We start from the raw sequence: 25,567 nt of genomic DNA on the forward strand, positions 1-25,567 counted from the left end.
GAATCAAGTTTGTTTTTGGTTTTTCGACATTGTTTACTCCCTTATCTCAGTCGGTAAAGGCACAGCTACAAAGCAAGACCATGCGGGAGGTGGCTGGGTTCGATTCCCGGTCCGGTCTAGGAACTTTTCGGGTTGGAAAATTTCTTGACTTCCCTGGGCATAGAGTATGATTGTATCTAGAACAGTAAGTTGAGAGCACGCAATAAGCTAATTTGCGATAAGCAATATGTTTGCAATGCGAAGAAGGAGAAGAAGAATGTTGAATAACATAATGGCCTAGTTTTCCAGTGTCGAAAAGTACTAGTCCTACACTGAAACAAAGATAATAGTTAGGAATACTATTTTGCAGAAAACACTTATTTTCAGTATAACTACGCTTAATACCGTTAAATCTACCAGGATTTCAGTATAGTTGACTATAAATATAATCAAATTTACTACCATTCTGTCAAAACTACTATGCTGACTCAAACGGTATAGTAGTTTCGATAGAAAAATTAGTCAAATTAAATGAATTTCGTTTCTGCACAAATCTATTGGTGGGAGTATTTAATTTAAACCATCAATATAGTATTTTTGCCAATGGATTTTGTTTCTGTGTATAGGTATATAGTAGTAGATATTGCTGATTGCATCTGAAACTGAACTGCTCCAAAAATGCAGAAAGTGCGATGTGCAAGCTTCCGGTAAATCGTTTTGGTGTCTTCGGAACACTCATTGCTTGCATCATATAAGTGCACCAAAGACACCAACACGATTAGACGAAAACTCGGACTTTTATCACATTTTTTAAAAGGGAAAACGCGCTTACTTGTAATCCCCCTTCCCTGCTAACCCAATCGGGCAGGAGAAAATCTTCCGCAGAGAATTGTCTTCATTGTCTTACTCAGAATTATCTTGGAGTTCTTCTCTAAATTCATTTGAAAATTGCATGGAATGTTCATTAAAATTCTCGAGAAATTCCATTCGAAATATGGTTGGAATTAACCTCGGAATTTCCTAATAGATCTTCGCAGAAGTATGCCCTCAAAATTCGCTTCACTTGGTATTTTTCACGATTCCTGGAATCACTCGTGGGAGTTCTAGTAAAAATTCTCTTACAAAATTTTCCTAAAGCTCACTAGAAAGTATTCTCTGAAATACCTTATCTCTAGAATCTATTCTTAAATCTGCTCAAAGTTGTTTTGGAAAACCAATCAAAAATTCTCTTAATAGTTCTTCAAAGTGACTGTATCCTGAAAATCTACACAGTTCGAAAAAGTAGTGTAAATTGCTGTTCAATATGATGCACATAAATGGAGCGTCACATATCATATACGTATTCATTATATATCATGTGAAGTTCTGACACATTTCTCGCGTCACTTTTCATAAGGTCCGAAGTAACAATTCCTCCATTTTGAGAAAAATTAAGTTGAAGATCGGCGGATTGTTTTTAGAATTGTTTTAAAATATAACTATTTCCATTCATTTTATTACCGTGGTAAGATAATAATAATGATCTAAATTCAATAGAATCGATAAAAAACCAATTTGATTTAATAAATTGTGATATAACGTAGAAAAACTCACATGGGACTTTTTTACAAGTCATGCTGTACTTTGGACAAGTTACATTGGACGTTTTGTTTCAATGACAGTTACTTTGGACGGTTTGTTTTTTCTAAGTTTTGAGGTATTTTGATGTTTGATTGGTTGATAATATCATCTGAGTGAACCAGAAAAGCGTATGAAGTATGCTCCACAAGTAAGTGTTTACTCAATCTGGACAAAAAATAATTTACTTCATCTCTGTTGTGTTCATAGATTCAGCGACGGATCCAGTTTACTGGTCGGGGCCCCGATTTTATGCAGACCAAGTGGAGTGCCATATGGAATCGTCATTTCAAACCTATCGATTTTGAGAATTGCGTGTACAGGTTTGCCATTCGAAGTATTTCCCTTTCACATATTTTAAATGAACGATCACTTTTAGGAGAAAAAATATCAACACAGCGGTTCCATCGATTCGAGTGAGTCACCAAGCACCGATTGTGTCCTACATAGGACACCCACCAGGAAGATCTCTACGGAGGAGAAGAACTTAATCTTCTAGAGGATTGTGCGACATTGTGTTGAGCAAATGGTGCCAATCAACGTCCAATGTAACTTGTCTGGTTCTGTGTGTTTGACTACAGGAAACATTCTGCAGGTGGTCCAAGCACCTGAAGAGCCTTCGAGACTGAAGATACAACAAGAAACATTGGTGAACATTAAGGAAGATGCCGGGGATCACTAAAATGAGAGACGTGATGCTCCGGAGAGCACTTTTATAATCAAGAATCCCATGCTATTCAACAACTCATCGCATGAAGGTCAGTATTCGAAGCAACTTGTATCCGCCAATCGAGGACATCACGAGTGCCACTATCAGAAAAGTTCTTCGTTGGCAAATTGTAATTAAAACGGAAGACACTGCTGAGTTGTACGAGGACTGCAACTACCATTCTAGCTATTACCAAGATTTCCAATCCGATTTGGACACCAAGCGGATGACAACAAGGACGATATTTTTCACACTTGCCCGAGCCGGTGGAACCTATAAGCCTAGTAGAGTTAAATATCCGGAGACTGCTGTCAACTGAAAATGAGAACCAATGTGTGAAAGGGAAACAGCTCTTGGTCGGTATTGTCATAAAAAGATATAAGAAAGTAGTGTGTTGTTTAATTGTGTTCTAGACCCAACTTATGTTCTTCAAAATCTGTGATTTAAAACAAATAAAAACAGTTAAGAATTTACTTTGACTTGCTTTATTTTTAACAATGAAAGTTTAAACAATTAAATGCAGTAGTTTAACATTTTTCTTTAGTTTAACTCCTCCAACAACAAAAAACAATGTTTCTTCTCTAAAAGTATCTCCCAACTCTTTAGATATTTAGGTGTTTAGTCACTTACTTAAAATCGAAATCAGCATCAAAGTTGTCGCAATCGGCGACTTTTGACTTTCTGCCCCGCCCAGGAGGAGCCAAGTTTTTTAAGAAAGCTTCGTAGTACCATTTTTGTGATACAAATGGTAGAAGTCGTCGTAAATCCTCCAGTTTCGCAGTGGGAAGTACTATTGGCTTTGTTAATATTGGTATCAACTGAATATATTTAAGCATTACAGTCGTCGAAGTTAACAGTTTTATACATTGGAAATCTTTGTCACCAACATCCTTTTTAAATTGCACCATTCCAGGAAACTCTGAAGAACACCAGAATATTCGAGCTTCCTTAAACCTGAATGCTTCGTTGTTACTTGTACATTTTGGAACTGTATACCTTGATTCAAGAACCGAAAAATCGAAAAACTTACTCTGCTCCATATCTTTTACGATGATTGGAGGAGATCGTCGGATTGACGAAATGAACAAATTCCAATCGTGAGGAGTTTCAATATTCCCTTGTACTCTCTTTTTGGCCCGCTCAATTGCAGAGTGGACTGTGTCACACTCCATGTGACTATGGCCACTGACCATAAACTTATGATATATTGACAACTTTCGACCATCTGCTGCTGCTAATTCCGTAACGTATGCCATAATAAAAAGAACAGTGCGGTTATTGTTCTGCCCAGAACATCGATCGCTATACATAATCACTTCCTCCACGCATGCCGGTAATCCTTTAAAGTAGTTCCACAAACATGACCCGATTTCTCTTGAGCCTCGTTTGGCACGTGTTTCATCCCATAGGTAACACATTGGAATATTTGCACCCATCTGAGTCTCGTATATCGTTAGATTGTACGTATACAGTTGCCGGCTATAGAAAGCTCGACCGCATGTCAGGTAAGGTGTTGCAAGTTGCTTTTGCAGATCGAATGAAATTGTTCGCACCGACATATCCTGGTCCGCCCGCTTCTTGTCATCCCTTTTTTCGTCGTAGATTCGCTGAGCCTCGAGTTGATGTGCCTCCTTCCGAACGATTACTTCCTTCCGCTTTTCTTCGTCTTTCTCTACTTGTAACTCTACCTTAAGCATGTCGCATGTGTTACATGTATCAATCTTAGGTTTTCGAAACTTAAGATTTTGAGTATTAAATGCACGCCGATAGGTATTGTAATGAACTGGTATGAAATTATCCACTCCACACTGGTCCTGGTACAGTTCATACATACGCTGGACATTTAAATCAGACGATAAGTAGAGCCTTGATGATTTCTCGCGACCGTAGTGGCTTTCTTCAGCCGGAAATGACTTGATGTGCTTAATGATGTAGTCGGCGTGCTCAGGACTAATTTGTTTTCGAGAACAATTGCCTTTCCTCATGTCATCTGAAGCAACCCCTTGTCCCAAAACAAGCTTGTTGGCGAGAGTACGAACTTTCCTGTCCTTCAGGTCAAATGTAGCCATAAACATAAGTTTACAAACCTTTACGGGACCACCAACACCCGGTAACCTATAAATCCGAGATCGAGTACGCCGTGAAATTAGAACCTACATGAATTAACGAAAAAGTTTCAATATTAATTTGATGAATTTTTATTTATTTATTACCTTAGGGCGAACCGTATTGATGACGACTATGTGATTGGACAAAAACTGATTCTGTCCGGATTGAGTTAATGTCAGCAGCTTTAATAGCAGATTTTGTCGGACAGATTCAGAAAATTTGTCATAGCACCGCATTTTGCATCCACATGGTGGTTGTACCCGCCTGGCTTGGACAACAGTTCCGTCCATCCTTTTATAAGACGAACCTTTTTCTTTAAGAATCCGGTTCCTCTTTCGCATCTTTGACTTATTATCCAGAGGCTCTTCATCCACCTCGTCTTCGCCAGCAGAGGAAGCACCAGATTCATGGTCGGATAAGACATTATTTTTAAATTTCTCAAAATATTCATAAACCGATAAGTCATTCAACTGACTAGCGTCGCCATCTGGCATCCATTCTGGATCACAGTCGTCATCCGCTGTGTAGTCATTGTCAGATTCTGGTTCAGATAGTTCCAAGTTATTTTCAATCAGATTAGGTTGATCAGTATCAATGTCAACACTACTCTTCCTCACTTTACAATATTTATCGTGATCATGTGGTACCATATGCCGCTTGATAGAGTTCAACGGTTTGACCAATCGATGTGGAAGTGATAGGTGATTTTCACTCTTCTTTTCGGTTGTCGGTTCCGGGGACGCATTTTGTGGTTCAATTTTTTTAGCTCGTAGATCAAGCACCATTGATGACCGCTCGTGACGTGTAAAGCTGGGCGTATCCGTTTTTGGGATCACTAAATTTAATGGTGAACAATTTCCATCCCATGAAAGGTTGACAGCAAACGAAACATGACTCAAAGGAGTGGATGCTTCAACGCGTTGGAACGATGGGGCTTCTTCCCATTTGTAACTTTCATTGAAAACTGAAAAGAAAAGAAAAATTGTTTGATAAGTATCGGTTACACAGCTCGCATAAACGCGAACTATAACTTGACTTTGCCTAAAATGTCAAAAAATAGTGTATAATCCCTGGAAAACTGTAACTGATATAGTAACGGAACGTTTATTTGATAAAGTTTTAACCTTATATATTTATTTATCATTAATTTAAGGGTACCCGCATAAACGCGAACCATATTTTGACCTTACCGAAAAAGGTTAAAAATTGTTTATAATCCATGCTAAACTTCAACTGAAATGGTTATTGAACATTAAATGAACGTTTGTGAGATAAAGTTTTATCGAAGACAACAAATCAAGAAGACTGGCAACTTTGCCAGAATCCAAGCGACAGATACAGTAGCGCTGCGCTTGAGTGAAAGTGGAAGCAACGCATAGAAAATGAGCAAATACACAAACCCTTCGTCTGAGGATGTAATCTTTGCTATCAAATTCGTTCGAAGCATTTACCTTTGAGCGGTAGATGACGTGATTGTACCTGTCTCATAGCGTTCGTATGAAAAAGTAGAAGAGTTGCCAGTCTTCTTGATTTGTTGTCTTCGGTTTCATCCTTATGTATTATGGTTTTTTGGAAGAGAACCTTACAAATAATGGCTTGTTAAGACCCTAATAAAACAATTCAATTTACTTAATGACTTGGGGTATCATCCAAACCATTTGTGGAATAGTTCAATCATTTGGGGTACCATTCGTTTATGGTTATTTTTTCTTAGGTGAACCAATACCATTCAAAATTCTTGTTTTCTCCATACATTTTCGGAAAGAAAACTTTATTAGAAACTTATTACTTATGGTTTGAGAATTTTAATGGTAATGGTTAAGAATTTTGAATGGTAATGGTTCTTAACAACCCATTATTTGTAAGGTTCACTTACAAAAAACCCATAATACTTAAGGTTAGAACTTTAGCACACAAACGTTCATGTAAAGTTCCATAACCATTTCAGTTAAAGTTTAGCAGGGATTATATTTTTTTTCTAATTATTGTCGGTAAGGTCAAGTTATAGTTCGCGTTTATGCTGGTATCAATTCGCGATATATTTCACATAAAGTTGACTTACTACCATAACAATTACCATTAAAGTTCTCAAACCATAGTGGGCTTACTTAATTAAACTGGCCACTGGAAACATGTCCGGATGTGGCCAGTGGCAGTCCAAATGGCTTCCATTGGTATGGTTTTTAAATTCGCATGTATTATGACGTGCTACACTATGTGCCACATGATAGGTTTTATTCGTTCCTGGACAGATTTAGTCTCATGGATGTACAACCACAGACAAACAGACATAAGTCATTGAATATTACTCACTGTAAAACATCGTCGCTTAAACATATGTATATTATGATATATGTATGTTTGTATGAACCCTACATTATGTTATTCATTAAGACAAAAAAAAGTGTCAGATGAATTATATCAAATAATAATAATAATAATAATAATAACATTACCGCCACCTGTTGAGTACACTGTGGTGGGCCATACGCTCAACAGATGACGGGAGTGTGTAAACGTCAAACGCAAGGGAATTTACTATGCGCGCCACATGTGTCGTTACTACCAACTACGATACTTTCAAATTTTCCGTTAAATGCTTGTTCGATGAACAACTTGCGAGTGTTACGTCTGTTTGTCTGTGGCACAACCATGAACTTGTTGCGGCTCAAATCCGTGTTTTTAGATCTTGTTTCGTCCATATCTCCGGAACCAGTTGATTGATAATCAAACCACAGACAACCAGACATAACACTCGTAAGTTCATCATCGAACACGCATTTTACAGTAATTTTAAATGTTTTAAGTTGGTTGTCCCACCACCTGAAGCGCGCATAGTCAATTCCATTGTGTTTGACGTTTACACATTACCGTAATCTGTTCAATGTAGTGTCCATCACAGTATACTCAACGGATGGCGGTAGTGTTTTAGCGACGATGGTTTACAATGAGAAATATTCAATGAGTTATGTCTGTTTGTCTGTGTATTCAATTTCATTCTATGGTGGGACTATGAAACCTTTCATTTGTTAGTTTTTGCGTCCAATTTGGGTCAGTGGTTGCCAAGAAACACGTCTTCGAAAAAGTTCGTTACACACACACACATCTTGTCGAGCTGAGTCGATTGGTATATGACTTGGATCCAAAGTAGGTTTACCAAGTGATATGTATACGTTTACACAATACCGCCATCTGTTGAGCATACTACCCATTACAGTGTACTTACCAGATAGCGATAGTGTTTCAGTGGCGATGATTTACTGTAAAAAATACTCAATACCTTTTTTTAAACGGTTCTAATATAGATACATCACCGAAAATGGTAATGGTTTTTAACAAGCCATAAGTTTAAAACTTTACCTCACAAACGTTCATGTAAAGTTCTATTACAATTTCAGTTATAGTTTATTAGGGATTATAGACCATTTTTGGTAAAATCAAGTAATGGTTCGGGTTTATGCGGAAGTACCACCACTCATAAACGTTAACATAGTTCTGAAAAACTAACCATTACTGCTTCTCGAAAAAGGACGACGGATATTGCGGTCGCTGATTGTGAGGCTATTGGAAATGTCTGGATGAGTGAGATTTGCCCATGGTCCCAATATATGACCGTGAAAACTACGGGAAGTATCCAAGTAGTTCCAATTTTCGTCGGTAGCTTCCTTCCGATCTGATTGGGCCGACAGAGAAAGATCTGCGCGACTGGCATTCGCCCGGGATTCCAGGACACAATCGTGCAAAGTCCGGCCCGCAGTCGAGTAGTTCCGGTATTCGTCGGTGGCTTCCTCTCGTCCTGATGGTGACGGCAGAGTGCCTTCCCGACTATTGCTTTCATGCAAATCTACAAATGAAAGAAAAATACACATTATTAGAATCGGTTACATAGTTACGTAGTAAAATCAAGTAATGGTTCGGGTTTATGCGGAAGTACCCCCACTCATAAACGTTAACATAGTTCTGAAAAACTAACCATTACTGTTTCTCGAAAAAGGACGACGGATATTGCGGTCGCTGATTGTGAGGCTATTGGAAATGTCTGGATGAGTGAGATTTGCCCATGGTCCCAATACATGACCATGAAAACTACGGGAAGTATCCAAGTAGTTCCAATTTTCGTCGGTGGCTTCCTCCCGATCTGATTGGGCCGACAGAGAAAGATCTGCGCGAGTCGAGTAGTTCCGGTATACGTCGGAGGCTTTCTCTCGTCCCGATGGTGACGGCCGAGTGCCTTCCCGACTATTGCTTTCATGCAAATCTACAAATGAAAGAAAAATACACATTATTAGAATCGGTTACATAGTTGCATACCAGCATTCAGAAGCATCCGCACTGCAGAAATCATTTATTTTTCTTTGATTTGTTTTCCGTCGTGTAGAGAAGTAATGACCATGGCATTAAACACGATATTAAACATTAAATTTAATATTGTGTTTAATGCCATGCTCATTACTTTTCTACACGTCTATCTTGTTTTCCCTACTGAGTACCAATGCTCCCGACACCAGGAAGGCAGCTCCCACATCTGGACCCTACCTCCTATCTACCCATCAACTCATGAACCGGGGACCAACGGCTTTACTTCCCTTCCGATAGATGAACTAGCCTAAGGCTAAAAATCTCTCAAATAAAGTCTAAAAAAAAAAAACTTCCCTTCGTGATCAGAGATGTTATGCATCAGAACATCCCGGCGGCGCCGACTGGGATTGAACCCAGGCCTTCTGGGGTGAGAGGTAATCACGCTTACCACTACACCACCGGCACCGACGTGATGAACTAGTCTACGGCTAAAAATCACAGTAATAAAGAAAAAAAACCGACACTGCTTATATAAATCTAGAATGTATAGTTTTGAATGACTTACCATTAGTGTGTCTTCGAGAAGTTTCACGTCTTCTAAAATCACCGATCGAAAGATGATTTGTTATTTCTTTCAAACCGACGCGACTGTAATCTTTTCGAGGATCTGTATTAGCCCTGGTTTTCAGACCACCACCGTGCAAAATCCTCCAGCTAGAGGTTAAATGGTTTTGATTTTCATCGAACACTTGCTCCCGTTCTGAATCGGATGATAGCTTATGATTTCGGTCATCAACATCAGCTCCGGGTCCCAGAGCACAGCCGTGCGAACGGCGTGGAGTCGACAAGTAGCTCCGACTTTTGTGGGCTTCTTTTTCTTCTTTTTTCTGTTCCAAAGCATCTGCTGCGGCTACAAGAATAACCATTTTGAATAAAACATTTTTCAACAAAATTAACAAAAATACTTACCAAGCAACACATCGAATGCGTGCACCTCCATTAAAAAAGGTTATTTTTAATAAGTGGCTGGCAAATTTTACAGAAAAACGCAGAAAACATCCGAAACAAAGCGCACTAACAAATCAACCGAAGTACAGATTTTCATTGTTTTGAAGATTTTGGCACTTCAGACGTCAGACGATTGAAACGTCTGAAGTAGCAGTCAAACGCTCAAAATTCAAATCTGTACATTGGACTTTTTGTTGATTACTGATTTTATTACTTAAATGATGGTTATCTGGATAGGTGTTTTTGCATTACATACATTGATTAAGGAGTGATAGCTTGGACCAATTAACTCGATTTGTTTACATTTGTTACTTAGGACCTTATGAAAAGTGACGCGAGATTTCATGCAATGTAGCAAATATTGTTTACAAAAGCCCATCTTTGTAAACAACATTGTTTGCAAGTTGCTCGGTTGCGTGAAATGAAATACAAGTCTACGTGAATGAATGTTTACATCACAATTAAAATTCAAAATTTTTATCTGTGTAGTCCAGGGCAGGCATGGTAAATCATTTATATTAATTTCGTGCATTCATTTACATTCATTTGCCTCTATTTTTTTTCATCAACAGAATTCCGTTAAATGATTTATGAAGTTTTTTAAGGTTTTATGATTAACTACAACTTTTATCGAAAACTCTGTTTCAAACACATCGTCGGTGATCATCTCTTTTTGCCAGTGGTGCCGAGGGGGCATCCCTCTCCAAAGGGGGAGCTTGGTAAAGAGAGATGATAAAACTGATTTGTACCTTCCTAAAAGATGTCTATAGCTCGCTTTCTACTCTCTATATGCAATTTTCACACTGCCGTACCCTAAACGGAACCACTTCAGTCTTTTATTTGAAATTAGCATTTTCAACAATGTAAATCGTTGACTTCACGCAGAAGTGATACTAAACATATTTATTTATTTATTTATTTGATCACCATCTTCGACTTATTACTCATTACTTAAAACCTAATTTAATCTAAACGTCTTATTCTAGCACTAAACACATGTTTGGTCAAAATAAAATCAAACTCGCTACAAACATCATTAAAGGAACGCAAACAAGAATTAAAACAATTATTGAATCCAAAGTTCGTTCTGTGAAACGGGGAATTACGGAATCGTCGAGGAGGAGTATTCCATGGAATCAGTTCCAGAAGTTCAGGACAGTCCACGTTTCCTGTTATGAGGTCAAAGATAAACAGTCGTTGCAATTTGAGACGCCTGGCAGAGAGGGATTCCAAATCAATCAGCTTGCATCGGTCGGGATAACTTGGAAGATTGACTGGATCATTCCAGGGGAGCTGACGCAATGCAAACCTTATAAAACTTTTCTGAACCCTTTCAACCGCAAGGATATGCGTAACGTAAAATGGAGACCAAACCGGGGAAGCATATTCTAAAATGCTGCGAACCAGCGAGCAGAATAGCGTCTTGAGACAATAAACATCGGTGAAACCAGAAGCATGACGACGAATAAAACCAAGCACGGTATATGCTTTAGCAGTTACGATGTTTATGTGTTCGTTAAACCTTAGCTTCGAATCGATCGTAATGCCTAGATCACAGATTGAAATTGCACGTTCTAGAGAATCCGGCCCCATGTAATATTGATGGTGAATAACGTTGTTGCAGCGAGTGAAGGATATTATTTTGCACTTTTTGCTGTTTACGCGCATGCCGTTGTCACCGCACCAGACTATCACACGATGTATATCTTCTTGCAACGCGTCACAGTCAGTGGGAGAAACAATCACACGGAAAAATTTTAGATCATCGGCAAAAGAAAGTTTGGATGATGAGAGCATGTCACACAGGTCATTAACATAAATGATAAAAATAAGAGGACCGAGAACACTGCCTTATGGCACGCCAGATGGTATGTTGAAAGTCCTGGAGCGTGCGGAATTCACCATCACGAAAGCATTGCGATTAGACAGGTATGAATAGAGCCATTCAGTGATCCATGTCGGAAATCCAATGTGGTTCATTTTGGCAGCGATGAGATTGTGCGGTACTGTATCAAACGCTTTCGCAAAATCAACATAAACCGAATCCACTTGTTGCTTCGATTCTAAGCTACGGAATATCGCTGATACATAACACATTAAGTTCGATGTTGTTGAACGATGCTTCATAAAGCCGTGCTGACTGTTGGAGATGATCGGTGCAGCAGCTCTGTACAAAACGGTGTGGATCAGTTTCTCAAATACCTTACTGAGACTACAAAGTATGGATACACCTCGATAATTGGTGACACACTTGTAGCTTCCGGATTTATGGATCGGTACTATGGACGCCATTTTCCATGCATTTGGGAACGTTCTGTCTTGGAGCGAACGGTTGAAAACAGCAGCGATGGGCGTCGCCAGCGTAGCGGCGCAGTTCTTCAAAAACACAGGAGGCAAGCTGTCTGTTCCGGGTCCTTTCTTTGAATCAAGCTCATCGAGAACTTTCTGTACTTCGTCTGGAGAAAACTGTATACACGGTAGATTAATGTTATGGGACGGTATCTGTTCAAAACAGTTTTGACGTTGCACGGGTGATGCTTTACTAAACACGCTCTCGAAGAAAGTAGCAAAAAGATTGGCTGCTTCTGAGCTTGACCGAGAAGTAGTTCCATCGAAGTTGACTGAGCCAGGGATTCCATTTCCAGCTTTCCGTTTCTTGATGAAGTCCCAGAAGCGTGAAGGATTTTGCTTGACGGTTGACTGAATACTGAGCAAATAGTTTTCATGTGTTGCAGAAAGAATGACTTTGTACTCCAACTCAAGCTCACGGAGTCTAGCTTTGTCAGACCCAGTTTTTGTAAGGAAATATCGGTTGCGCATCTTACGTACATTGTTACGAAGGTTACGTAGCTCAGGAGTCCACCACGGTTGGTTGAAAACAGATATCGATTTTTGTCTTTTTCGAGGTACATGACGGTTGATAACTTCTGAGAGAGATTCGTAAAAAGCTGATAGCATCTGATCTACCGTACCATTATTCGATAATCGTTCCCACTCAATATCCATAAAAGTAGAGTTCAACAAGTCAAAGTCGCATGCCGAATAGTCAAATTTGAAACAATGATCATGATCGTCAAGTAGTGTTGGTGCGTCACTCTCGTCAAGTAGTAAAATAACTGGTGTGTGATGGTTATCTATAGGCAACAGCGGAGTAGATGGTGCAATCAGGTCAAGATATTCCGGTAGATTGGTAAAAACAAGGTCCAGCAGTCTGCCATTTGTGTTGACGAAACTATTAATCTGTCTCAACCCATTGGCAAACATTGCTTCTGTAAAGTTCAACTCAGTATCAATAGATACATTCGAAGGAATGAATCCATTAATGTCCTCGTCAAGATGCCATCGCAAATTAGGAAGGTTGAAATCGCCAACCGACAAGATTATGTCAAACTCCGATAGACGATCTGCAACAAGTTGCACTGCATTAGCATGAGCAGTATATAACTCGGTACTCGAATTAGGTGGGAGATAGATAGCAACTACGTAAAGCGAACGAAGTTGTGACTTTATGCAAACTGCGATTTGTTCTAGTTCATTACAGTTAGCCATCGAAACAGATTCACACTCCAGTGTGTTCTTAACCGCAATCAGCACTCCACCACCCCGCAAATGGCAACTGGTCAATTCATTGCGATCACAACGGAACAAAACGTAATCAGACGAGATTTCACAGCTATCAATATCTGCACGGAGCCATGTTTCCGTAAAGACAAGTACGTCATAATCACAACTGGACAACAGCAAACGCAGCTGAGCAATTTTTGTGCGCAAACCCCTGACATTCTGGTAGTACACAGAAAACATGCGATCTGAAACACGCTTCGTTGCGATGGGCACTTCGAGATGCGACACTAGATGGTATGTTGGCATGCTGGGTGAAACGACGCTTGTTGCAACAGCTTCGGTCAGAGATGTTTCAACAATTTCAATAGCTTCGGTTGGAGTGTGGCAGCTAGAAGCGATGGACATTACTGGAGGAGAAGTATTCCAAATGTGTGTATACTTGCCTGCGATGACGGTTTGGAAGACCCCTTCTCCATTCTCATACACAGGACCGGGATGACTGCTGAAAGTGGCTCGACTGTAATGAGGGGATTAGGGGCTTCCATGAGGATGGCAGGCGTGCATCCCGGAGCCGGAACAATTGATACAGATGGTGAAAAACGATCGTGAAGTGGTTGACTGGAAACGTCGGAAGTATCAGGTATATCATTTTCGATATTGAATACATACTTGCCTGTAGTAGTGGCTTGGAAGACCCCTGCTCCATTCTCATACACAGGACCGGGATGTCTGCTGAACGCTGGCAGGAGTGGCTCGACTGTGATGAGGGGATCAGGGGCTTCCATGAGGCTTACAGGCGTGCATCCCGGAGCCGGAACGGTTGGTCCAGATGATGAGAGACGAGCGGGAAGTGATTGACTGGAAGCGTCGAACGTATCAGGTACAACATTTTCATTAATGAATGCGTACTTGCCTGTAGTAGCGGATTGGAAGACCCCTTCTCCACACCCAAATACAGGACCAGGACGACTGCTGAACGCTGGCAGGAATGGCTCGACTGTGATGGGGGGATCAGGGGCTTCCGAAATGCTCAAGCTAGTGCGTCCCGGGATGAAGCAAATTAACTCAAGTCCATTACAGGAGTGGCTGGAGAAGATGTTTGAACTGGCAGCAACGGTGTTATTGGTTTCCGGTACTTCAAAGGAACCCGAAATTTTTGGGATCCGTAATCTTCAAACTCCCGGAATAACACACCCTCAGGCCAAGTTTCTGGATCCAAAGCCTTAGATTTCAACGATGGATCAAGACCAACTTTGAAGGACACAAATGAAAGAGTTGTGATATCCTTGTCTTTTGGAATCAGTTTTATCACAGCAGGATCACTGTCGACATTGAGATTGGCTTTGACCATAGCCGATACAGCTTCAACTCCAACATCTGGTCTAATTCTGGAGAGATACAACCAGAATTTCTGATCCTCGTTCTTAAAGACAGGTACCGACACGACATTATCTAACGGCTGCTTACTACCTACACGACAGTTTTCCGTGGGTCGTGCTCCTGCGCTAATATCGAGTGATCTTTTGTTGGGCCTTCGTTGTGTTACTGTGGGCCAATTGACAGCTGGAGAAAAACCAACATTAGGCTTCGAGTTTATCTGCTTGATCTCAGCACGCAGCTCCGTAATTGCAGTGGTGAGTGAGTTTAGTGGTGATGTCTGGTCAGCTTTAGCCGAAATAGAACGGAAGTGTGAATTTTCAAACAGCTCAGCACACTTGTCGCACATCCAAAAGGGATTTTTCTTGTTCGTCGTGAAGTAGGATTGCAGTGCACGTGTCACAACTGAACACGTATTCATGTGGAAGATTGCACCACAATAACCGCGACAAACAACATAATCGATGCCGGTGATAGCATCAGAGCATTTGGAACATTGCTTTGCCATAGTAATGCGCCTACGTTTATGCAGATTAGATCCACTTAAAGCTTGATGGAGTGACAATGAACTTGTATGCTGTTATGCAGAACTTGCAAGCAATCCTTGACTTTGCCATACACTAGCAGATGTCGCTTTGAGCGAAAAAAAATTGCGTGGGTTGTAGTAGGAAATTGTTTATATGCTCAATCAAAATCACTGCTATGCACACACCACTTTGAAGCACTTTACACGCAATAAATATACGATCTTCCACCGACGCTTTGCAATGGGACACCGAAATGATCAAACGGAAAGGAAATAACAAATGAAGACTGTTCTATTTTAATAAAACACACTAGATTTAGTTTAGTAACACCAAATAGTCTCTTTATTCACTAGCGAACTGTACTCTTCCATACGCAGTAGAGTTATCAATGAATCAACAAAAGCATGAATGAAGTGAGAGGCAAGAGAATGAATGACAACCCAGAAGGGGTGCACATACTCTGTAGGGATGTTCAAGTAATGCAACATCCTCCCTGTTTCAACAAAACATCACTTGTACTCAATAACATAGTCCATCAGCTTCTCTGGAATACGAGACACCCGTTTCGGACGACTGTTGATGGAACTGGATGCTGAATTCAAATTCTCCTTAGGCTTCGGTGACTGACACATACGAGGCGCTGCGATCGGTAGAATCGGCGAAGTCGAAACTGGCACCACTGCCTGAGCTGGTGACTTGTTGTGAGAATTCTGGGTGAGAACTGATTGAGAACTGTCAACTGGATAACTGCAATTTTCTTCTTCGTTTTCTCCCTCCGATGGCTTTGGAACTGTGTTTGTTGTTAAATTTTCTGCCGACGATTCGGGTTCCTTACGCGGCTTCAAGTGAATCAAACTCCGACGATAGTTGCTGCCATTCACATTCACGGTGTAAGACCGATCACTGAGGCGATTGGCAACGGTTCCCGGCGTCCACTGTTTTGAAATTTCCGGATTCATCTGCACATAAACGGGTGATCCAGTCTGTAGGTCAGGTAGGTTTCTTGTTTTTCTGTCGTAATTCAATTTAATCTTCCTTCTGTTCTCCTCGATTGCTTCAGGAACATGTTCGACAACTTTCGGCATAAGATTCGCCCCGGATGTTGGTATTCCACAACGTGTAGAACGAGAAAACAAACGAGCAGCAGGACTAGAGCTAATCTTATTCGGGATGTTCCTCCAATGCAAAAGTGCATACCAGAAGTCCGTTCCGGTTTCCTCCGATTTCTTCAGTAAGCGCTTTGCAATCTTCACGGCTGCCTCCGATTTCCCGTTAGCCTGCTGATGATGAGGAGCCGAAGTGATGTGTTTGATGTCCCATTCCGTTGCAAACTTCCTCATTTTCTGGTTGAGGAAGTTCGTTCCATTGTCGGTCAACAAGGTTTGTGGTTTTCCATGTCGAGCGAAATTTCTACTGCAAGCTGCTATAACCGATTCCGGTGTCAGATCCTTTAGGATATCCACCTCAAAGAAATCTGAATAGTGGTCGACGGTGACCAGGAACTTCTGATTGCGACCACGGAACTCACTGAAGAAAACATCCATCGAGATCAACTGGAACGGATACAGGGGAATTTGATGACTCATCATGGGTGGATTCGGCTGCGACGAAGCAAATTTTGCGCAAACCGGACAACCTTTCACGACATCCTTGATTTGACTGCTCATGCCTGGCCAAAACAGGTTTGCTCTAGCCAACTTGAGAGTCGCTTCACTCCCATTGTGACTAACGTGACACTTTTCGATCATCTCTCTTCGCAAAGCATGTGGAACAAGAATGCGATCATGTCGAAAAACGATTCCATCCTGTACTGATATCTCATCCCGATACCCGAAATACACACGGAGTCCATCTGGTACTTTATCAGCCGTTCCAGGCCAACCTTGCTGAACAAAAGTGATGATGCTCTGCATACAAGGATCCCTCACCGTTTCATCCATGATCTCGTTCAGGCAACTGTCCGATATGTTAAGAAACTTCGTAAGCTCCAACCCTTCGACATCATCAAACACTTTGTAAATGTGCATCTTGTTATATTCGTCTTTCACTGCCTTGTCATCGAACGGTGCACGGGATAGCGCATCAGCCACAACATTTTCCTTTCCTGTGACGAACTCAATTACCAAATTGTAACGTTGTAGGTTGAGCAGCATATGTTGCAATCTTCTTGGAGCAGACAACAAAGGCTTCCGGAAAATGCTGATCAAGGGCTTATGATCGGTCTTCACAATCGTTTTCGGATTTCCAACCACAAGTTGGTCGAAACGAACACACGCAAACAGAATCGCCAACAGCTCCTTCTCAATCTGCGCGTAGTTTCGTTCAGTCGCAGTCAACGTCCTTGAGGCATAGCCTATTATTCCTTCATCCTGGTAGACAGCAACTCCCAATCCAAAGCAACTTGCATCGCATTCAATGGTCAATGGTTTTCTTGGGTTATAGTACTGCAAGGTTCCAACGTCTGCAACCAAGCCCTTTACTCGGTTGAACTCTTCCACCTCAATATTCGTCCAGCGCCAGGGAACTTCATCTGAAATCAGCTTACGAAGGTTTGTCAGGTTGCTGCTAAGATTTGGAATAAATCTGCCCAAATAGTTCACCATTCCAATAAAACGGTGTATTTCCTTCCGGTTGAGAGGTGTAGGAAAATTTTGGATCGTAGCAACCTTCGACTCATCTGGTAGAAGACCTTTGCTTGACAGGACATGTCCGAAGAATTTCACAGACGTTTGGCAGAGCTTGAGCTTCGTTTTGTTCAGTTTTACGTTGTGCTCTTCCAGGCGAATTAGAAGATTCTTCAAGCATCTGTTGTGGTTAATGAGCGCTTCTTGCAAAGTTTCCCCAACTCCAAATATCAGCAAATCGTCTGCCAAACATTCGACTCCTTCGGGACCCTGGATAACCTCCTGCAGCTTCGTCTGGAAGATTTCAGGAGCTGATGCGATACCAAAAGGCAGCCTAGTCCAACGATACCGACCGAAAGGAGTCCAAAATGTTGTAAGCTTGCTGCTGGGTTCGTCGAGCTCTACGTGCCAAAACCCTTTCTTGGCGTCCGCAGTAGAAAACACCTTCGCCTTGCCCAGCTCAGGAAGAATTTCATCCAGTGTAGCAAACTGTAGGTTCGGTCTCTTCAGCGCCTTGTTGAGTGGAATAGGATCAAGACAGATTCTGATGCTTGAAGATTCCGGGTCACCCCGTTGCACAATCACAATGTTGCTGACCCAATCGGTATGCCTGGCTTCCTTCACGATCATTCCCTCCTTCTCCAATGATTCCAATTCGTTCTTCAACTTGCTTCTCAGGGCGATCGGAACACGACGAGGAGGTTGGATTGAAGGTGTAACAGAATGGTCTACCTCCAACGATACTTGACCTTCAAATTTTCCGTAACCAGAAAAGATTCCTTTGTGGCCTTGGATAATCTTCTCCGCTTCGATCCTGTGAACATTCAACAAGTTTGGCGAATTTGCTTCATCAGACTTACCGAATGTGACCGATTTGCAGAACTTGACGAAGCCCAGAACACGTGATGCCTTTGCCGACAGTAGGGGGCAATGGTCCACGTCCACAACTTGCAGAACCAATCGGTATCGACGCTTCATCCGACGGCACGGTATCTTCACTTCCCCAAGCACTTTGATGGGATTCCCACCGAAGCTTTGGAGCTTGTACGTCGACGGCATCATCTGCGGGGTTTCCTCTCCTGTGAGTTTGACCAACCAATTATGGCCAATCAGGCTGGTATTAGCTCCGGTGTCCACTTCGCAAATCACTGACTTCCACTTGTTATCAAAGTTGAGATCCAACTCAGCCATCACGCCACCTCCTTTCGATGAATTATCGAAAATCTTGCCGATTTCGTATTCGTCCTCGCTTGCTTCCGATGAACCTTCATTGCAAGAAAGTGCTTGCTCCTCCGAATCAGTGCTTTCGTCCTTCACCTCCTTCACCCTACGAGACTTCCTGTTCTGGAATCTGTTGCTGGCCTTGCATACCTTTCCGAAATGGTTCCTTCCGTTGCACCTATGGCACCGCTTACCAAGAGCGGGACAGGAACCTTTAGAGAAGTCATGACGGTCTCCGCAGAACTTGCACCGCTGTGATTGAGGCTTGGAACGGAACTTAGCTTTCGCGACTTTGTTCACCTCTACTTCCGGATAGAAAACTGAAAGTTCCTGGGACCGCTTAGTCGTGATCTCCTCCGCTCGACACATGTCTATCGCTTTCGTCAATGTTATGTCTGCAATGCTTAACATTTTTGATCGCATACTTGGCCACTTGTTGGACGTGACCACCTTATATGCGATAAGGTCCGTCTCTAGCACTCCGAGTTTAGCCATTTTTGCCAGAGTCTTGAGACGAGAGGCATAATCGTCGATTGATTCTCGAGTCTGCTGTGTCGTAGAGAAAAAGTCGAGCCGGTCCACTATGACATTCCTCTTCGCAACAACCTTCTCTCGTATGGCGGCCAATGTGGCCTCCGGATCTGCACCTTCCGCTGCTGTCAACTCGAAGTTGAAGTATTTTTTCCTTGCCGGCTCTCCTATGACCGACAGCAAGAAGCTTACCTTCTGTGGGTTTTCTTCTGGCGGCCACCGATCCATACCAATGGCCTTAGCGTAGTCTTTCCAGCTTTTCTCAAAAAAATCCATGTTTTCCTGCATGTCGCCTTCCACTGCTAGCGGCGATGGTTGCGGAACCTGCACATTCGACGCACTTGGCCGCTGCATCGCTTGAGCCTGATTCTGCGTCGCTTGCATTCCCTCCATCATCTTCGTAAACATCTGCATTTGTTGCTCCAACAACATTTTCATTTGATTTGCATCCATTTTTAAGCGAATCACTCTTCACTCCCGATCCCGACCGAAAAATACAAAATGGCCGCTGACACGACGCGACTTGAGAACGATTTTCCCCGGACCGATTTCCGATTCGCGATTTCGATAATGACGCGAATTTTCACTTGAAGCACACGGTAACTTCTGACACCATGTTCTATTTTAATAAAACACACTAGATTTAGTTTAGTAACACCAAATAGTCTCTTTATTCACTAGCGAACTGTACTCTTCCATACGCAGTAGAGTTATCAATGAATCAACAAAAGCATGAATGAAGTGAGAGGCAAGAGAATGAATGACAACCCAGAAGGGGTGCACATACTCTGTAGGGATGTTCAAGTAATGCAACAAAGACGATGATTGACAACCATAAAAAGACGAAAATTTATCAGCAGTTAGAACGTAGATGTATCTATACGAACAGAGTTGCCAGAAGTTGGTCAAAGTATAAAAATTTTGTCAATTTTGCTTTCAGAAGGTCACAGCTAGCGATGGTATGATCGTTGATTGCTCGCTCATCACGTTGCTCATCGTTACAGCTAATCGCTATTGTGACCCTCTGAAAGCTAAATTGACAGGTTTTATGTATCATATACACACTTTACCTGCTCTTCTTGCATCTTATAAATAAGAATTATCATTAAAACATTTCATAGCTTCATAAATCCGAAAAATAGCATTTTAGCTGTAATGAGCATTTGCAAGCTTGCTGTCAATGATGGCGTACCGTTAGATTTGATAAAGAGTCACTCATTGTTGAGATATTGTTTAAAATCTAATACTGCTTCTTGATTCTAAATTCGTCCTACGAGTTTCAATTTTGTCCAAACGCGTTTCAATCGCCATAAGATTTTCTTCGTCCTACGGATAAACGTAGAAAAAGGGGATTCGCTAGGAGCGCTTCTTTTGTTTTGAGTAGAGTCGGTGTATAATGAGTCACGCCAAGAGAAAAACAGTTGAACTCGCATCACGGTTTTCGAAAGATTCCTTTTCTTTTCACTTGGCAACAGAGGACTTCTGCATCAACTTCAAATGACTTCTAGCGAGGAAAAAAATTAACGGCTGTAGTAAATCATTATATCAGTGATTTTGTCGAATTATCTTAAAGGAAAATAGTAGAAATTGTCATTATTGATCATTACAAAACGTATCGCATGACAAATGTAATGCTCACTGCGTGTATATGATCATTTCTTCGATTATATTTTATATTTAATTGCAATACCTTTTGTGGACCTTTCATAGCATCGTAATGCTTGTTTACTTTGCACGATAGGTAGCCGGTTTGACAGTTCAATAGGTAGACTTGGCTTCACTCTTGGCGTGACTCATTATACACCGACTCTAGTTTTGAGAACAATCAGCGTAAATATTCATACAATGCGCTCTTATAGGATTTATGTTATAGCTAATGAACTAGCACATCGGAACAAACCTATTATTAATTTGTGTACGGTAATTGATATATTATTGATCTTTTCTGATCGATAGAACGGAAATGGGCGATTACGACGAAGTAGCGCTCTACCCTAAATTCACAGCAGTAAATTCCAACAAACTCGATAAAAATAGAAAGCAAAACAAACTTTTAACGTTTGTTCAAAATATCAACCTACCGATGCGTTGCTACACACAAAAAAACAAAAATTGTTGCTATAAAAATAATGCCTGATCAAATTAAAAGTTTTCCAAATTTCGTAGTTTTAACTATGAAAATTTTCAAAAAAAACATATTTTTTGGTTTAAAAGTGTTTCTTTCACTTTCGGCTTTTAATTTTAAAAGTGTATTTTTTACACACAACGACTCAAATTTGAGTTTAGTTCACTCATAATCGCCAAAAGTGCAGGAACTCAGCTATGAGTAAAATTTGTCTCATGGTTTCCTGTGGAAAACCTATTAAATCTGCCGGAAAATGAGGAAATTGACGAAAATTTTATTCAGTCTCGGAGTAGTACCAATAGACTGAGTGAATCCAATCTTTACTTTTCTCAAATTCAGGAATTTTCCCCTGGAAAATCCTGGAAAAGCCTGGGCAAATTAACTCATCGCTGAGTTCCTGCACTTTTGGCGATTATGAGTGAACTAAACTCAAATTTGAGTCGTTCTCATTCGCCGTGTAGAATAAAAGTCGAAAAACTGTCAAAAACCTCTTCATTGCAAAGTTTTTGACAGTACTGGGCCACCGTTTCCCGCCAAAATGGACATGTAAAAACAAACGAGACCAGCATAGTTGAAGATGCTAATTTCAAATTACAGACTGTAGTGGTAATTTTTATACGATAGATGAAGTAGATGAAAGTATAGAGTTGATAGTTCCGTTAGAGTACGGCAGTGTGAAAATTGCATATAGATAGTAGAATAGCGAGCTAGGACAACTTTTAAGGAAGGTACAAATCGACCAGCAGCTAACATGAACAGCAGCAGTTTCTTCACGTTTCCCACATTTTCATCCGCCGGCGCGCTTGTTTCTCGTCAGACGCTATCGAGTGGAAGGATCGGAAGGATATTCCAGTCTCGATTCCAGTTACAGGATTTGGAGGTAGGTTGATGAAATTTTCGAATACTTTCGAGCTTGCTTCCGATTTTACTAATTTATGTGTTTTGAGCAGCCTCGTCAGTCTTGCCGGAAAGGAAGGCTACTCCCACCATCACCATCACCAACTGTATCATTTGCGTAAAAAGCTACCCATGGAAGATTCCACAATGCAGTGCCCTTTCAGTCATCATCAAAAATATAAATAAACGAAAATATATTAAATAAAATATTTCTATTGTTTTTTTTTCAAAGCATATAGCAGTCGAATTAAAAATAATTCATATTTGAGATGAAAAAATACATCGTTATAATATATAAAAATGCCCATGTTTTAAATTAAATCCTTTCGTGAGTATATTTAAAAAAAACATGGGTTTTTATATTGACAGTTCTACAATTCGATTTGAAAGTTTTTACTTTTAAAAGTAAAAAAACGAGTTATTTTTGAATTGACAGTTGGCTGACTTTTGTTTTGAATGCTAAAGACTTTCTACCAAAAAGAACCAACGTAAACTTTTAATTCAACCAATGTTTTTTTTCAATTTAATTGACGATAATTTTGTGTGTGTACCAAAAATCAATACAAAACTAACGATTTTAAATTGGCTCACTACTTGACTAGCCTATTGGTCCCAAGAAAACGATTACGGTACCCCATTCTAGTCGAAATTCTAGTGCTGCAAAATGTTTGTTTTGATTCGTTATGAAAGTTTGACAGATAAAATGAGGGGTTAGTGGATTTTCCTGTGCTTCGAGGGGTGAATCGATTAGCTTGAGACCGAAGAGAGTACCAGAGCTGAGCCAAAAAGTTGAGCACGTTTCTTCGGCACCTTCTAGTCTTATGCTGGGTTTAGACTAGGCAAGTCAAATGATCAACTCAGTTGAATTCAATTGGCGTTGACGGCGACTCTGTAGCTCTTTACTCCTATGAGAAAATCCATAAGTAAACGTCAGACTGTGCGTGAAACATGGCGGACTTTGTACTATCCTTTCTCTCCACCGAAAATTCCCATAAGAAACTGTCTATATTTGCTGAAAGAGCAAATTTTTCGACGGTGCCGTCAACGCCAATTGGCTTGAAAAGTTGAGCCTGGTTCAACTTTTTTTAATTCATGTGAGTTGATCAAGTCAGTTGAATGACATGGTTTACACGTTCAATTCGCGTTCAAGTCAGTTGAATTCAACTGACTTGATCAATTGACTTACCCTGTCTAAACTCAGCTTTAGAGTTACCTCTATGTTGCTATCGTGTTGCTAAATTTGAGAACTCCAAGTAGCAAGTAGCGTTATGGTAGAGGTTGGTAAATGTACCTTATTTTCTCACTGGTACGGTTGCTCTAATACCACCGACAAACCGACATGAATGACCATACAGAATGCCATCAAATCAGAATCAGAAGATCAAAGCACAAAACTAACATCAGTGGCCGTGTTTGCGGAAATTAGGTATCCTAGCCACGAACACGCATGCAAAATGTATGAGTTGGTTCGTGTCTAATCTAATTATTTTTATCTACACGAAACGAAAATCAATTATTTTATTCATGTGTTTCACTTATACATTTTTGCCAAAACATCAGCCTTATACATTCCATAAGACAAACCACATAGGTCCTATAATAATGCATAAAAGGTATGTGTGACCGCTTATACATTTCATTTGACACATGATCTTCATTAACTTTTTGCAAGGCGTCTGCTTATAAGTTGACTTATACAGTTTTATGAATAATCAGCAATAGAAATTTGCCAAAAAGTATAAGGAGATTTCTATCCGTGTAAATAGAAAATTTCTATGGTTTTGACAGATGGGATCGCTGCACATTTGAATATGCCGTTATGGATTCTCGATCAAGAGTTAAGCTTAGTTTCATGTCGGTTTGTCGGTGCTAATACCCGTACAGACTATGGCTTACACGCTAACTTCAGTTTACTCACCGGGTGAGTCGATCGTACTCACTTTCGTCCGATGTATTGAGTTGTCAAAAATTGAGTAAACGAGAAATGATAAACTGAGTAAAAGCCACTCAGGCAGCAAAATCCTGGACTAAGATAAAAATGTCAACCATGTTGGAGGAAACGTCCTAGAAAACGGGTTAGGCTGTGAACCATTTGCCGAGTTAAAATTAACTTGTGGTTAAAAGTGACATTTCGAAAGTTATTTTCTATGTTCGAAAATCCCCGTGTTGTCGATCGACCGGTTTTCGACCCACCGTTGTCAAATTTAACTTCTTGTCTGTCAGAAATAACCATGCTCGGATAGCAGGGTTCATCGATAACTTTCCATCTGTCAAATTTTAACCAAAAGTTAAAATAATCCACCAAATGGTTCAGAGCCTTAATGTTTCACTCAAAATGAGCGAAAGTTCCTTCAGGTAAGAAGAAATTGCTTAGGGCAATGGTGTTGAACCATTTTCTGCTCCGGTATAATGAATCCGGAGCAGACAATTTTCATTTCCAAAACAAAACAAAATCAAAACAAAACCCCCCCCCCCCGCAACTGAAAATATCGCTGAGTGGATTTTAATCAGTCTGCTTGAGAACGTCGTTTACTCAAAAGTGAGTCAACATAAGGCTACTCAATTTTGAGTAGCCCTACTTGCCGCTGAGATGAGTACATTCGACTCAATTTTGAGTTGACCAGAATAAGCGTGTATAGCAAGTAATATTGTCTTGCAATGAACACTAATAAATAGGATTTCCATTGAAAACTAGATGTATGAGTGCTCATGAGCGTACTTCGGTTCGCGTGTAAAGGGCCTTAAAAAGTTGGTTTACAAAAGCTTTTGTGCCGTTTTAAAATGTTACGCCTGAGTTTTTCATAGAGAGGGTCTAGTGTACACAGAAATTCAAAACAACCCAAAATTAAGTTCTTTTCACTCATCTCCCATGTTCCGTACGATAAGCCAAATTTGGGTAAACCGGCTCAAAGTAGTTTGCATTTAAGCACGGCAAAACAAATTACCCATCGCTAAGTTATTTTCAATTTTTTCTACCCAA

General features: G+C 40.7%; 2 protein-coding genes across 2 annotated transcripts in view; one reads left to right on the forward strand and one right to left on the reverse strand.

The window, feature by feature from the left end:
* The window catches only part of LOC135711703 (SET domain-containing protein SmydA-8-like), a 41,213-nt gene that overhangs the window by 11,959 nt on the left and 3,687 nt on the right, over nucleotides 1–25,567 (forward strand). The window lies entirely within an intron of this gene.
* On the reverse strand, nucleotides 47–9,694 carry LOC135711607 (uncharacterized). The gene is made up of 7 exons (XM_065234477.1): nucleotides 9,683–9,694; nucleotides 9,461–9,623; nucleotides 8,505–8,672; nucleotides 8,040–8,258; nucleotides 4,519–4,955; nucleotides 3,863–4,458; nucleotides 47–65 (listed from the first exon to the last, which is right to left on the reverse strand). The coding sequence occupies exons 1-7, from the start codon at nucleotides 9,692–9,694 to the stop codon at nucleotides 47–49; spliced, it is 1,614 nt and encodes a 537-aa protein (XP_065090549.1).

The sequence above is a fragment of the Ochlerotatus camptorhynchus genome, unplaced genomic scaffold, assembly GCF_037179485.1.
Source record: "Ochlerotatus camptorhynchus isolate MF236.1 unplaced genomic scaffold, CSIRO-AGI_Acam_v1.1 ptg000434l, whole genome shotgun sequence".
NCBI classification, from domain to species: domain Eukaryota; kingdom Metazoa; phylum Arthropoda; class Insecta; order Diptera; family Culicidae; genus Ochlerotatus; species Ochlerotatus camptorhynchus.

Excerpts from the sequence above, each read along its gene's own strand:
- LOC135711607 (XM_065234477.1), bottom strand. Across the intron at positions 8,259-8,504 it reads GAACTACTTGGATACTTCCC|ATTTGCATGAAAGCAATAGT; the intron begins GTAGTTTTCATG and ends TTTCATTTGTAG. Across the intron at positions 4,459-4,518 it reads TCAATACGGTTCGCCCTAAG|GTTCTAATTTCACGGCGTAC; the intron begins GTAATAAATAAA and ends TAATTCATGTAG.